The sequence below is a fragment of the Mercenaria mercenaria genome, unplaced genomic scaffold, assembly GCF_021730395.1.
Source record: "Mercenaria mercenaria strain notata unplaced genomic scaffold, MADL_Memer_1 contig_4879, whole genome shotgun sequence".
Lineage (NCBI taxonomy): Eukaryota > Metazoa > Mollusca > Bivalvia > Venerida > Veneridae > Mercenaria > Mercenaria mercenaria.
This window is the reverse complement of record NW_026463142.1, coordinates 25,556-37,837: the sequence shown is the minus strand read 5'-3', so window position 1 is coordinate 37,837 and position 12,282 is coordinate 25,556. Positions and strand designations below refer to the sequence as shown.

Genomic DNA, 12,282 nt, shown 5'->3' with positions numbered 1-12,282 from the left:
AGCTCCATTTTCAACAAGGGAGCTGTACACAGTGCTCCTGTGGGACAATATTCGAAGGGAGCCGTATACGATGAGAGAATCATAACATGCAATAACAATGGCATGTTATTTTCATTAACTGTGTGACGTTGGAAAATGACACTCGAGAATATTTAGCAGACCAAACACAGCCAGAATGTCACGGGACAAACCTGTCAAAAAATGTTTGTTACTGTCTAAATTCTTCAAACTTTTTAACATTTTTGATCGATTAGTATCATTATTTTATTTCAGATTAGTCATGGCCTGCACCAATAGTTTGAGTTTATATTTGGTGTGGGAGTTTTTGTTTTTACTCGTATGGACATGTAATGACAGCTGGCAATTTTCGTGTGATTAACACTTACCATACTTAATTTTTATCTTCCAGTTTGGACAGTACCATCAACTGCTAAAAGGGGTGCATACCAAAAAAAAAAATACTGACTGAACAATGAACAGTGTAGATCATGATCAGAATGCTGATCATGATCTACACTGGTCGCAAAGGCAGAATCAATAGTGTCCAGCATGGTAAGGGTTACATATCCTTTGTATGATATTTCAGCAACTTTCAGCAGTAACAGAAGATTATTTTTCAAAATTTTACACCTTAGATTTGTGTGTAAAACGGAGTTGGGTTTTGGAAAAAGTAGACAATAATTCGTGATCTAGTATTTATTTCTGCAGTCAATATGTTGTGTACAAACAGTAAACATCATTAATATAAGAAATCATAAGTTCTGTAACACAATCAATTAACTTAGCCAGAGCAGCCAGAGAACCAGAGTAGCCAGAACTTAAAGTCTAACCCTTAACCTAACCCCCTTCTGGCTACGCTAAACCCTTCTGGCTACTTCTAGGGTTAGGGTTAGGCTTAGTTCTGGCTACTCTGGTTCTCCAGCTGCTCTTGCTAAGTTCGTACATCTTATAGAACACTCATTTGATAATCATTCATACATGTAATGGATAGAACAATGCTTAAAAAGAAACAGCATACAAGACAATTACTTCGTTTAGAAAATCGGTATCATGTGCAGTTTCAAGAATGAAAATTAAATGATATACAATATATAATAGTTATATGGATTACATGATTAACCATCAAACAATAATGAAAAATGCTTTTATTTAATATGGGAAATTTATATTTGAAAGAAAGGTTGTTATAGAAATTCTGTGACATAGATTTCAACTATATTAATCAGCTTTTACAATTTGGGGAAATTGTATAACTTAGATATTTGCTTGGCTTAGTAAGATAATGCTGAAAATGTCAGCACTACAGCAGTAAATTTTGAAAAGAACTGCATTTGTTCAAGATCTGTTACCATACAACTTAAAATTTACAACATAACTTTTACAATGCCTAACCTTGGTCTTTCTAAGACTTCCTCACAAGTGTTAATATTGTAGAACCATGAATTAACTTCATAGAATAATTATGTCTCCCACCACACAGTAGTGTGGGAGACATATTGATTTACTCCAGTCTGTCTGTGTGTCTGTCTGTCTCAAAGCTTGTCCGTACTCTAAGTCGAACATTTCTCATCCGATTTTCACCAAACTTGAACAAAATGTGTTTGACCATAAGACCTCAGCCAATTGTGGTAACTACCCAAATCGATCCAGGCATATTGGAGTTATGGCCCTTGAATCACCAAAAATCGGCCTTTTTACTCTTGTCCGCACTCTAAGTCGAACATTTCTCATCCGATCTTCACCAAACTTGAACAAAATGTGTTTGACTATGACACCTCGGCCAAGTCTGATAACTAGCTAAATCAGTCCAAGCATTTTGGAGTTACGGCCCTTGAATTACTGAAACATTGGCCTTTTTACTCTTGTCCGCACTCTAAGTCAAACATTTCTCATCTGATCTTCACCAGACTTGAACAAAATGTGTTTGACCATGAAACCGTGGCCAGATTTGATAACTAGCCAAATCAGTACAGGCATTTTGGAGTTATGGCCCTTGAATTACCAAAAAAATCATCCTTTTTATTCTAGTTCACTCTCTAAGTTGAACATTTCTCATCCGATCTTCACCAAACTTGAACAAAATGTGTTTGACCATAAGACCTCTGGCAAGTTCAGTAACTAGCCAAATCCGCTCAGGCACTTTTGAATTATGGCCCTTGAATTACTGATTGGGTCCATTCATCAAAGCCATTGAGAGAAACTAGACATTTTTCAATGGGGCAGTTGTGGGAGACATGCGTTTTTCTCAAAAGCATCTCTAGTTCTATCATATTTCAGATACAATTTCTGTAGGAATGAAATAAAACAAAATAAAAACAAGTTGAAAATGATATGTTTATTTTTCTACATTATTTCTTTTATAATGCACAGGTTATATGTCCCATTTGTCTAATTCCTTACACTGAGAGCTTTGCTCTTTGATTCTCTTGTCTTTTTCCATAACTTCATTGTTACTTATTTACAACACTGCTTCTTTCCTTGTGGAATTTCTTGTCCAAGATGGTTAAAAATAACTCTTTTAGGGCTTGTTCTGCAGCAGTTATTTTCTTTTCACCTGATGCCAAACCATTATTATCACAATCACAGCCTGAAAATATTGTTAAATCTTATTAATTCTTTTTTTAATTAATATTTTTAGTGGAAATCCCTTTGAATAATAAATGGTATTGCCCAAATTGAATGCAGGGCCAGTCCATTTTAGAAATTTAGCAGGATAAAGGTTAAACTGTCAAATATTAACACTATTTGTTTCTTGTCTCCTTCAATACCTGACTATCCATCAAGGTATTTCAATATTTTGTGGCACAAATGCCATAAGATGGTCAAGTTCACACTTAAAAAGGTTAATAGGGTCTGTGTTATATCCGCATATTATACTTTGTGTAAAAAGTTGAAAAAAAAAAAAATTCTCCAAGACCATTTATGATTGGGCCAAAAATTTAGGGTAGGTCAGGATATTGGAAACAAACATTTTTTTTTATGCTTAAGGATACAGAACCAGTTTGCACACTGATATTCATTACACAACTTTGGTAAGGATACAGAACCAGTTTGAAGAATGATATTCATTACACAACTTTGGTAAGAATACAGAACTGATATTCATAACACAACTTTGGTAAGGATACAGAACCAGTTTGGACACTGATATTCATTACACAACTTTGGTAAGGATACAGAACCAGTTTGGACAATGATATTCATTACACAACTTTGGTAAGAATACAGAACTGATATTCATAACACAACTTTGGTAAGGATACAGAACCAGTTTGGACAATGATATTCATTACACAACTTTGGTAAGGATACAGAACCAGTTTGGACAATGATATTCATTACACAACTTTGGTAAGAATACAGAACTGATATTCATAACACAACTTTGGTAAGGATACAGAACCAGTTTGGACACTGATATCATTACACAACTTTGGCAAGGATACAGAACCAGTTTGGACACTGATATTCATTACACAACTTTGGTAAGAATATAGAACCAGTTTTGACACTGATATTCATTATACAACTTGAATGGACAAGCTGATATATGTTATTAAAAAATATACTTGATAGTGATATGTGTGTTTATCCAAACAGAAACTATATATATAAATGCAATTATTGTTTGCATTTTTTCTGCTTGGAAAGTGCATACCTTCCTTATTCATAGAAAAAAGAGCAAACAATATCATTGTTATTAGAGGAAGGTATTTGTACAGTGATATTCTGAAGTGATGAGATTGATGGACAATGCCACAGAGTACTTGAGACTGAAAATTACATACCAAGTTACCTCCGACAGATTTAAATGGGGGCATATAATTATGTTTTACAAACAGCTCTTTTTATGCCCCTGAAGGTGGGCATATTAAAATTGCACTGTCGGTCAATCTGTGTAAATTCTTGTCCAGGCTGTAACTTTGCCATCCATAAAGGGATTTTGAAATAGCTTGGCAAAAATGTTTACCATAATGAGTTGATTTGTCATGCGCAAGACCCATCCCCTAGCTCCAAGGTCAAGGTCACACTTAGAAGTCAAAGATTAACAGGGTCTGTTTCGTGTCCAGTCCATAACTCTGCCATTCATCAAGGGATTTTGAAATTACTTGGCATAATTGTTTCCCATAACAAGGTGACATGTCACGTGCAAGGTCCAGACCCCTAGCTCAAAGGTCAAGTTCACACTTAGACGTTAAAGGTGAACATGGTCTGTTTCTTGTCCGGTCCATAACTCTGCCATTGATGAAGGAATTTTAAAATAACATGGTATAAATGTTCCCTGTAAAGAGGTGATGTGTCATGCACAAGACCCAGACTTCTAGCTCCAAGGCCAAGGTCACACTTAGAAGTCAAAGGTGAAAATGGTCTGTTTTTAGCTCACCTGAGCAATGCTCAGTTGAGTTTTTGTGATCCCTAAATGTCCGGCGTCTGTCTGTCTGTTGTCTGTCTGTCAACATTTAGCTTGTGTATGCGATAGAGACTGTATTTTTAACTGATCTTCATGAAATGTTTTCAGAATGATTACCATGATGAAATCTAGGTCGAGTTCAAAAATAGGTCATCTGGGGTCAAAAACAAGGTCACTAGGTCAAATCAAAGGAAAACCTTGTGTATGCGATAGAGGCTGTATTTTTCAATTGATCTTCATGAAATTTTGATAGAATGATAACCTTGATGAAATCTAGGCCGAGTTCAAAAATGGGTCATCTGGAGTAAAAAACTAGGCCACTAGGTCAAATCAAAGAAAAACCTTGTGTATGCAGTAGAGGCTGTATTTTTCAACTGATCTTCATGAAATTTTGTCAGAATGATAACATTGATAAAATCTAGGCCAAATTTGAAAATGGGTCATCTGGGGTCAAAAACTAGGTCACAAGGTCAAATCAAAGAAAAACCTTGTGTATGTGATAGAGGCTGTATTTTTAGCTTACCTCGGGTGTTTTTTTATGATCACTCGATTTCCGGCGTCTGTTGTCAATCGTGTGTTGTCTATTTTCTGTCAACATTTAGCTTGTGTATGCGATAGAGGCTGTATTTTTCAACCTATCTTCATGAAATTTTGTCAGAATGATTACCTTGATGAAATCTAGGAAGAATCTAAAAATGGGTAATACAGATTCAAAAACTAGGTCACTAGGTCAAATCAAAGACAAACCTTGTGTATGCGATAGAGGTTGTATTTTTCAACTGATCTTCATGAAATTTTGTTAGAATGATAACCTTGATGAAATCTAAGATGAGTTCGAAAGTGGGTCATCTGGGGTCAAAAACTAAGTCACTAGGTCAAATCAAAGAAAAACCTGTGTTTGTGATAAAGGCTGTATTTTTCAACTGATTTTCATGAATTTTTGTCAGAATGATAACCTTAATGAATTCTAGGCCAAGTTCGAAAATGGGTCATCTGGGGTCAAAAACTAGGTCACTAGGTCAAATCAAAGAAAAACCCTGTGTATGCGATAGAGGCTGTATTTTTCAGTTAATCTTCATGAATTTTTGTCAGAATAATTACCTTGATGAAATTTAGGCCGAGTTTGAAAAAGGGTCATCTGGGGTCAAAAACTAGGCCACTAGGTCAAATAAAAAAAAAAAACATTGTTGATGCCATAGCTAGCTAGAGGCTGTATTTTTCAACTGATCTTCATGAAATTTGGTCAGAATGATTACCTTGATAAAATCAGGGCCAAGTTCGAAAATGTGTCAAAAACTAGGTGACTAGGTCAAATCAAAGAAAAGCCTTTTGTATGCGATAGAGGCTGTATTTTTCAATTGATCTTTATGAATTTTGGTCAGAATGATTGCTTTGATGAAATCTAGGTCAGTTTAGATGATGGGTCATCTGGGGTCAAAAACTAGATCACTAGGTCAAATCAAAGAAAAACCTTGTGTATGCGATAGAGGCTTTATTTTCCAGTTGATCTTCATGAAATTTGGTCACTATGAGTGCCTTGATGAAATCTGGGTCAGGTGAGAATATAGCTCATCTGTGGTCAAAAAGTAGGTCACTAGGTCAACTCAAAGAAAAACCCTGTGTATGCGATAGAAGCTGTATTTTTCAATTGATCTTCATAAAATTTGGTCAGAATGATTGCCTTGATGAAATCTAAGTCAGATTCAAAAACTAGGTCATATCAAATAAATTACTTGTTTAAACTCAAGAGACCACATTTTTGGTCCAGTTTTAATGGAAATAAGCCAGAATATTTGTTTCCTTGAAATCACCAGGTCAAACATGTTTACACTGTTATGGTGTGTTTCTCAGGTGGACGACCTAAGGCCATCTTGGCCCTCTTGTTTGTCTGGTCCATAAACTCTGCCATTTATCAAGAGATTTTAAAATTACTTGGCATTTTAACCATATTGAAATGTGTCGCGCTTATCACCCGGGTCTCTCAGGTCAAGGTCAAGGTCACAAAATGATTCATACCTAATCTATTTTGGCATATTTTGTGCAGACAATTGTAGCATTCTTGGGCTTGCTTTGGGGGCATTTGTCACTGGTAGTGACAGTGTAGTGACAGCTCTTGTTTCTTTTAAAATTGCAAGGAGAGATTTAAAAGCAATTTAGAAATAGGTAAATTAAGCCTAATGGTTGAAATTCAGTGCAGTCCCAAATGTCCTCAAGAAATAAGCTTTTACCTTCATCATCCCATTGCGTTTACATCTTAGGCTATCAAAATTCGTCTGTTCTGTACTTTTCTTAACTTTGTTATATAAGTCCAGTTCTTCAGATTTTAGTTCCTGAAATTCTTCCGGATTTTCAGAATGCTTTCGTTTCCGTAGAGTAATACCTGACTCTAGTTTGTGCATTCTCTGCTTCAGTAACGCATTTTCAGACTGAAGTCTCCCAACTTCCATTGAAGAGCTTTGAAGTGCATGCTTCAGTCTTTCACATTCAGTTGAATGGCTTTGCTTCATTCTTTCACATTCAGTTGAATGTGTTTGCTGCAGTGTTTGCTTCAGTCTTTCACATTCAATTGAATGTGTTTGCTTCAGTGTTTGCTTCAGTCTTTCACATTCAGTTGAATGTGTTTGCTTCAGTGTTTGCTTCAGTCTTTCAAATTCAGTAGAATGTGTTTGCTTCAGTGTTTGCTTCAGTCTTTCACATTCAGTTGAATGTGTTTGCTTCAGTGTTTGCTTCAGTCTTTCAAATTCAGTTGAATGTGTTTGCTTCAGTCTTTTAAATTCAGTTGAATGTGTTTGCTTCAGTCTTTTAAATTCAGTTGAATGTGTTTGCTTCAGTCTTTTAAATTCAGTTGAATGTGTTTGCTTCAGTCTTTCACATTCTGTTGAATGGCTCTCCTTTAGAAATGCGTTTTCTGATGCAGTTTTAATCCTCTCTAATTCTCTTATTGTTGCACTCAGTTCTTCTTGCACTAAGTATCTCTTCTCCCTTTCTTCATAGACCAGTTGTGAGCATTTCAACTTTTCAAACTCTAAACTCATATGATTGTATACTTCGGCCGAAACAGGTTTTTCCTCTGTTTTTATTGCCTGTAATTTTTCAATGTATGGGGATACATTCAGTTTTACTACTTCTACTAGTGCTTTCATGTAGTCTTCTGTTGACTTTAAAATCTTTTCAAAGTAAACGGTGTCACAGTTAGCTTTTCTAAAATGAGCGATTTCATTACGATCGTATTTTATCCTGACAATGTGCGCACTGAGTGGCATACCTGTCTCATCGGTTATCTCTAGTTCAAAGAAGAGTTTGGAGTCTACTAAAGCATATGCAAACTTGCTGATATCCCAGTCATAACTACCCCACTCATTATCTCTGAAAGTGCTATGGAGTCGGTTTCTTTTCTGAATTTTGCTCCAATTTTCTTTGGGAGACAATCCGTGCAAACTGTTTTGAAAGTGCTCCTCTTCTTTTTCTTCAAACACTTTCACGCTTGCTGCATTTTTGGCCCATGGAGTTTCAGGGTATTTTAGATTCCAAAGGAACTCAAACAACTCCTGAAGGGACAGTTGGACCACTTCTTTCTCACACTTAACAAGTCTGTAGAATCTAAACTCCCCATCTTCCATCTTGAACTCTGAAAATATCATTTTACTAGATTAACAAACTAAAAAATATGTTTAGCAAAATAGTTTCATAACGGTATTGTCCAGGTGAATTTTTCTACATGGATTATAACAAGTTGAGTGTAATCATGGCTTTTTTGAAATCCTTAAAACAGATAAGGAGGCAGGACTTCAAACTGTACTCTACCTAAGATAAAAGTATGTAATTTGGGCCAGTCTACACATTGCAATTTTGTTGTTTTTCTAATTATTATTATTATTATTATTATAAACAGATGTTTCAGAAACTACTAAGGCAAAATTAATGCTTTAAACTCTTTTAATGAGGTGACCTCACAGGGCAAAAAGGGAATAGTAGAACTTATATTCAATTCTATCTTATATAGGGTATGGATTTTAGGCTAAGTCTATACACTGAAAATATAAATGAATGGCAGAAACTATACTATATCTTAGCAGTATAAATTTTAGGATCTGTCTAAATATTGAAAATACTGTATCTTAGGAGTATGAATTTTAGAATCTGTCTAAATATTGAAAATATAACTGATAGTAGAAAATACTGTATCTTAGGACTATGAATTTTGGGATCTGTCTAAATATTGAAAATATAACTGATAGCAGAAAATACTGTATCTTAGGACTATGAATTTTGGGATCTGTCTAAATATTGAAAATATAACTGATAGCAGAAAATACTGTATCTTAGGACTATGAATTTTAGGATCTGTCTAAATATTGAAAATATAACTGATAGCAGAAAATACTGTATCTTAGGAGTATGAATTTTAGGATCTGCCTAAATATTGAAAATATAACTGATAGCAGAAAAGACTGTATCTTAGGAGTATAAATTTTAGGATCTGTCTAAGTATTGAAAATATAAGCAGAAAGTACTGTATCTTAGGACTATGAATTTTAGGATCTGTCTAAATATTAAAAATATAACTGATAGCAGAAAATACTGTATCTTAGGAGTATGAATTTTAGGATTTGTCTAAGTATTGAAAATATAACTGATAGCAGAAAATACTGTATCTTAGGAGTATGAATTTTAGGATCTGTCTAAGTATTGAAAATATAACAGATAGCAGAAAATACTGTATCTTAGGACTATGAATTTTAGGATCTGTCTAAATATTGAAAAAATAACTGATAGCAGAAAATACTGTATCTTAGGAGTATGAATTTTAGGATCTGTCTAAATATTGAAAATATAACTGATAGCAGAAAATACTGTATCTTAGGAGTATGAATTTTAGGATCTGTCTAAGTATTGAAAATATAACAGATAGCAGCAAATACTGTATCTTAGAAGTATGAATTTTAGGATCTGTCTAAGTATTGAAAATATAACTGATAGCAGAAAATACTGTATCTTAGGACTATGAATTTTAGGATCTGTCTAAATATTGAAAATATAACTGATAGCAGAAAATACTGTATCTTAGGACTATGAACTTTAGGATCTGTCTAAATATTGAAAATATAACAGATAGCAGAAAATATTGTATCTTAGGAGTATGAATTTTAGGATCTGTCTAAATATTGAAAATATAACTGATAGCAGAAAATACTGTATCTTAGGACTATGAATTTTAGGATCTGTCTAAATATTGAAAATATAACTGATAGCAGAAAATACTGTATCTTAGGAGTATGAATTTTAGGATCTGCCTAAATATTGAAAATATAACTGATAGCAGAAAAGACTGTATCTTAGGAGTATAAATTTTAGGATCTGTCTAAGTATTGAAAATATAAGCAGAAAGTACTGTACCTTAGGACTATGAATTTTAGGATCTGTCTAAATATTAAAAATATAACTGATAGCAGAAAATACTGTATCTTAGGAGTATGAATTTTAGGATCTGTCTAAGTATTGAAAATATAACTGATAGCAGAAAATACTGTATCTTGGGAGTATGAATTTTAGGATCTGTCTAAGTATTGAAAATATAACAGATAGCAGAAAATACTGTATCTTAGGACTATGAATTTTAGGATCTGTCTAAATATTGAAAATAACTGATATCTTAGGAGTATGAATTTTAGGATCTGTCTAAATATTGAAAATATAACTGATAGCAGAAGATACTGTATCTTAGGAGTATGAATTTTAGGATCTGTCTAAGTATTGAAAATATAACTGATAGCAGAAAATACTGTATCTTAGAAGTATGAATTTTAGGATCTGTCTAAGTATTGAAAATATAACTGATAGCAGAAAATACTGTATCTTAGGACTATGAATTTTAGGATCTGTCTAAATATTGAAAATATAACTGATAGCAGAAAATACTGTATCTTAGGACTATGAATTTTAGGATCTGTCTAAATATTGAAAATATAACTGATAGCAGAAAATACTGTATCTTAGGAGTATGAATTTTAGGATTTGTCTAAATATTGAAAATATAACTGATAGCAGAAAATACTGTATCTTAGGACTATGAATTTTAGGATCTGTCTAAATATTGAAAATATAACTGATAGCAGAAAATACTGTATCTTAGGACTATGAATTTTAGGATCTGTCTAAATACTGAAAATATAACTGATAGCAGAAAATACTGTATCTTAGGACTATGAATTTTAGAATCTGTCTAAATACTGAAAATATAACTGATAGCTGAAAATACTGTATCTTAGGACTATGAATTTTAGGATCTGTCTAAATATTGAAAATATAACTGATAGCAGAAAATACTGTATCTTAGGACTATGAATTTTAGGATCTGTCTAAATATTGAAAATATAACTGATAGCAGAAAATACTGTATCTTAGGACTATGAATTTTAGGATCTGAAAATACTGTATCTTAGGACTATGAATTTTAGGATCTGTCTAAATATTGAAAATATAACTGATAGCAGAAAATACTGTATCTTAGGACTATGAATTTTAGGATCTGTCTAAATATTGAAAATATAACTGATAGCAGAAAATATTGTATCTTAATAGGAGTATGGATTTTAGGATCTGTCTAAGTATTGAAAATATAAGCAGAAAGTACTGTATCTTAGGACTATGAATTTTAGGATCTGTCTAAATACTGAAAATATAATTGATAGCAGAAAATACTGTATCTTTGGACTATGAATTTTAGAATCTGTCTAAATATTGAAAATATAACTGATAGCAGAAAATACTGTATCTTAGGACTATGAATTTTAGGATGTGTCTAAATACTGAAAATATAATTGATAGCAGAAAATACTGTATCTTAGGACTATGAATTTTAGAATCTGTCTAAATATTGAAAATGTAACTGATAGCAGAAAATACTGTATCTTAGGACTATGAATTTTAGGATCTGTCTAAATATTGAAAATATAACTGATAGCAGAAAATACTGTATCTTAGGACTATGAATTTTAGGATCTGTCTAAATATTGAAAATATAACTGATAGCAGAAAATACTGTATCTTAGGAGTATGAATTTTAGGATCTGTCTAAATATTGAAAATATAACTGATAGCAGAAAATATTGTATCTTAATAGGACTATGAATTTTAGGATCTGTCTAAATATTGAAAATATAAACTGATAGCAGAAAATACTGTATCTTAGGAGTATGAATTTTAGGATCTGTCTAAATATTGAAAATATAACTGATAGCAGAAAATATTGTATCTTAATAGGACTATGAATTTTAGGATCTGTCTAAATATTGAAAATATAACTGATAGCAGAAAATACTGTATCTTAGGAGTATGAATTTTAGGATCTGTCTAAATATTGAAAATATAACTGATAGCAGAAAATATTGTATCTTAGGAGTATGAATTTTAGGATCTGTCTAAATATTGAAAATATAACTGATAGCAGAAAATACTGTATCTTAGGAGTATGAATTTTAGGATCTGTCTAAATATTGAAAATATAACTGATAGCAGAAAATATTGTATCTTAATAGGACTATGAATTTTAGGATCTGTCTAAATATTGAAAATATAACTGATAGCAGAAAATACTGTATCTTAGGAGTATGAATTTTAGGATCTGTCTAAATATTGAAAATATAACTGATAGCAGAAAATACTGTATCTTAGGAGTATGAATTTTAGGATCTGTCTAAATATTGAAAATATAACTGATAGCAGAAAATACTGTATCTTAGGAGTATGAATTTTAGGATCTGTCTAAATATTGAAAATATAACTGATAGCAGAAAATATTGTATCTTAATAGGACTATGAATTTTAGGATCTGTCTAAATATTGAAAATATAACTGATAGCAGAAAATAC

At 32.7% G+C, this 12,282-nt stretch overlaps 1 protein-coding gene across 3 annotated transcripts in view; it reads right to left on the bottom strand.

Annotated features, from left to right (window-relative positions):
* Positions 1-512: 512 nt before the first annotated feature.
* LOC128554258 (uncharacterized) overlaps positions 513-12,282 on the bottom strand; it is a 29,149-nt gene continuing 17,379 nt past the window's right edge. For 2 of the 3 annotated variants that reach the window (XM_053535508.1, XM_053535509.1), the window contains 2 exons: positions 6,640-8,039; positions 514-2,587 (listed from right to left, as the gene is read on the bottom strand). In XM_053535508.1, coding sequence (XP_053391483.1) covers positions 2,540-2,587; positions 6,640-8,031 — 1,440 coding nt within the window. In that variant the 5' untranslated portion in view covers positions 8,032-8,039 and the 3' untranslated portion in view covers positions 514-2,539. Of the gene's footprint in view, positions 2,588-6,639; positions 8,040-12,282 lie in introns of all 3 variants that reach the window. The other variant, XM_053535510.1, reaches the window with a different exon arrangement.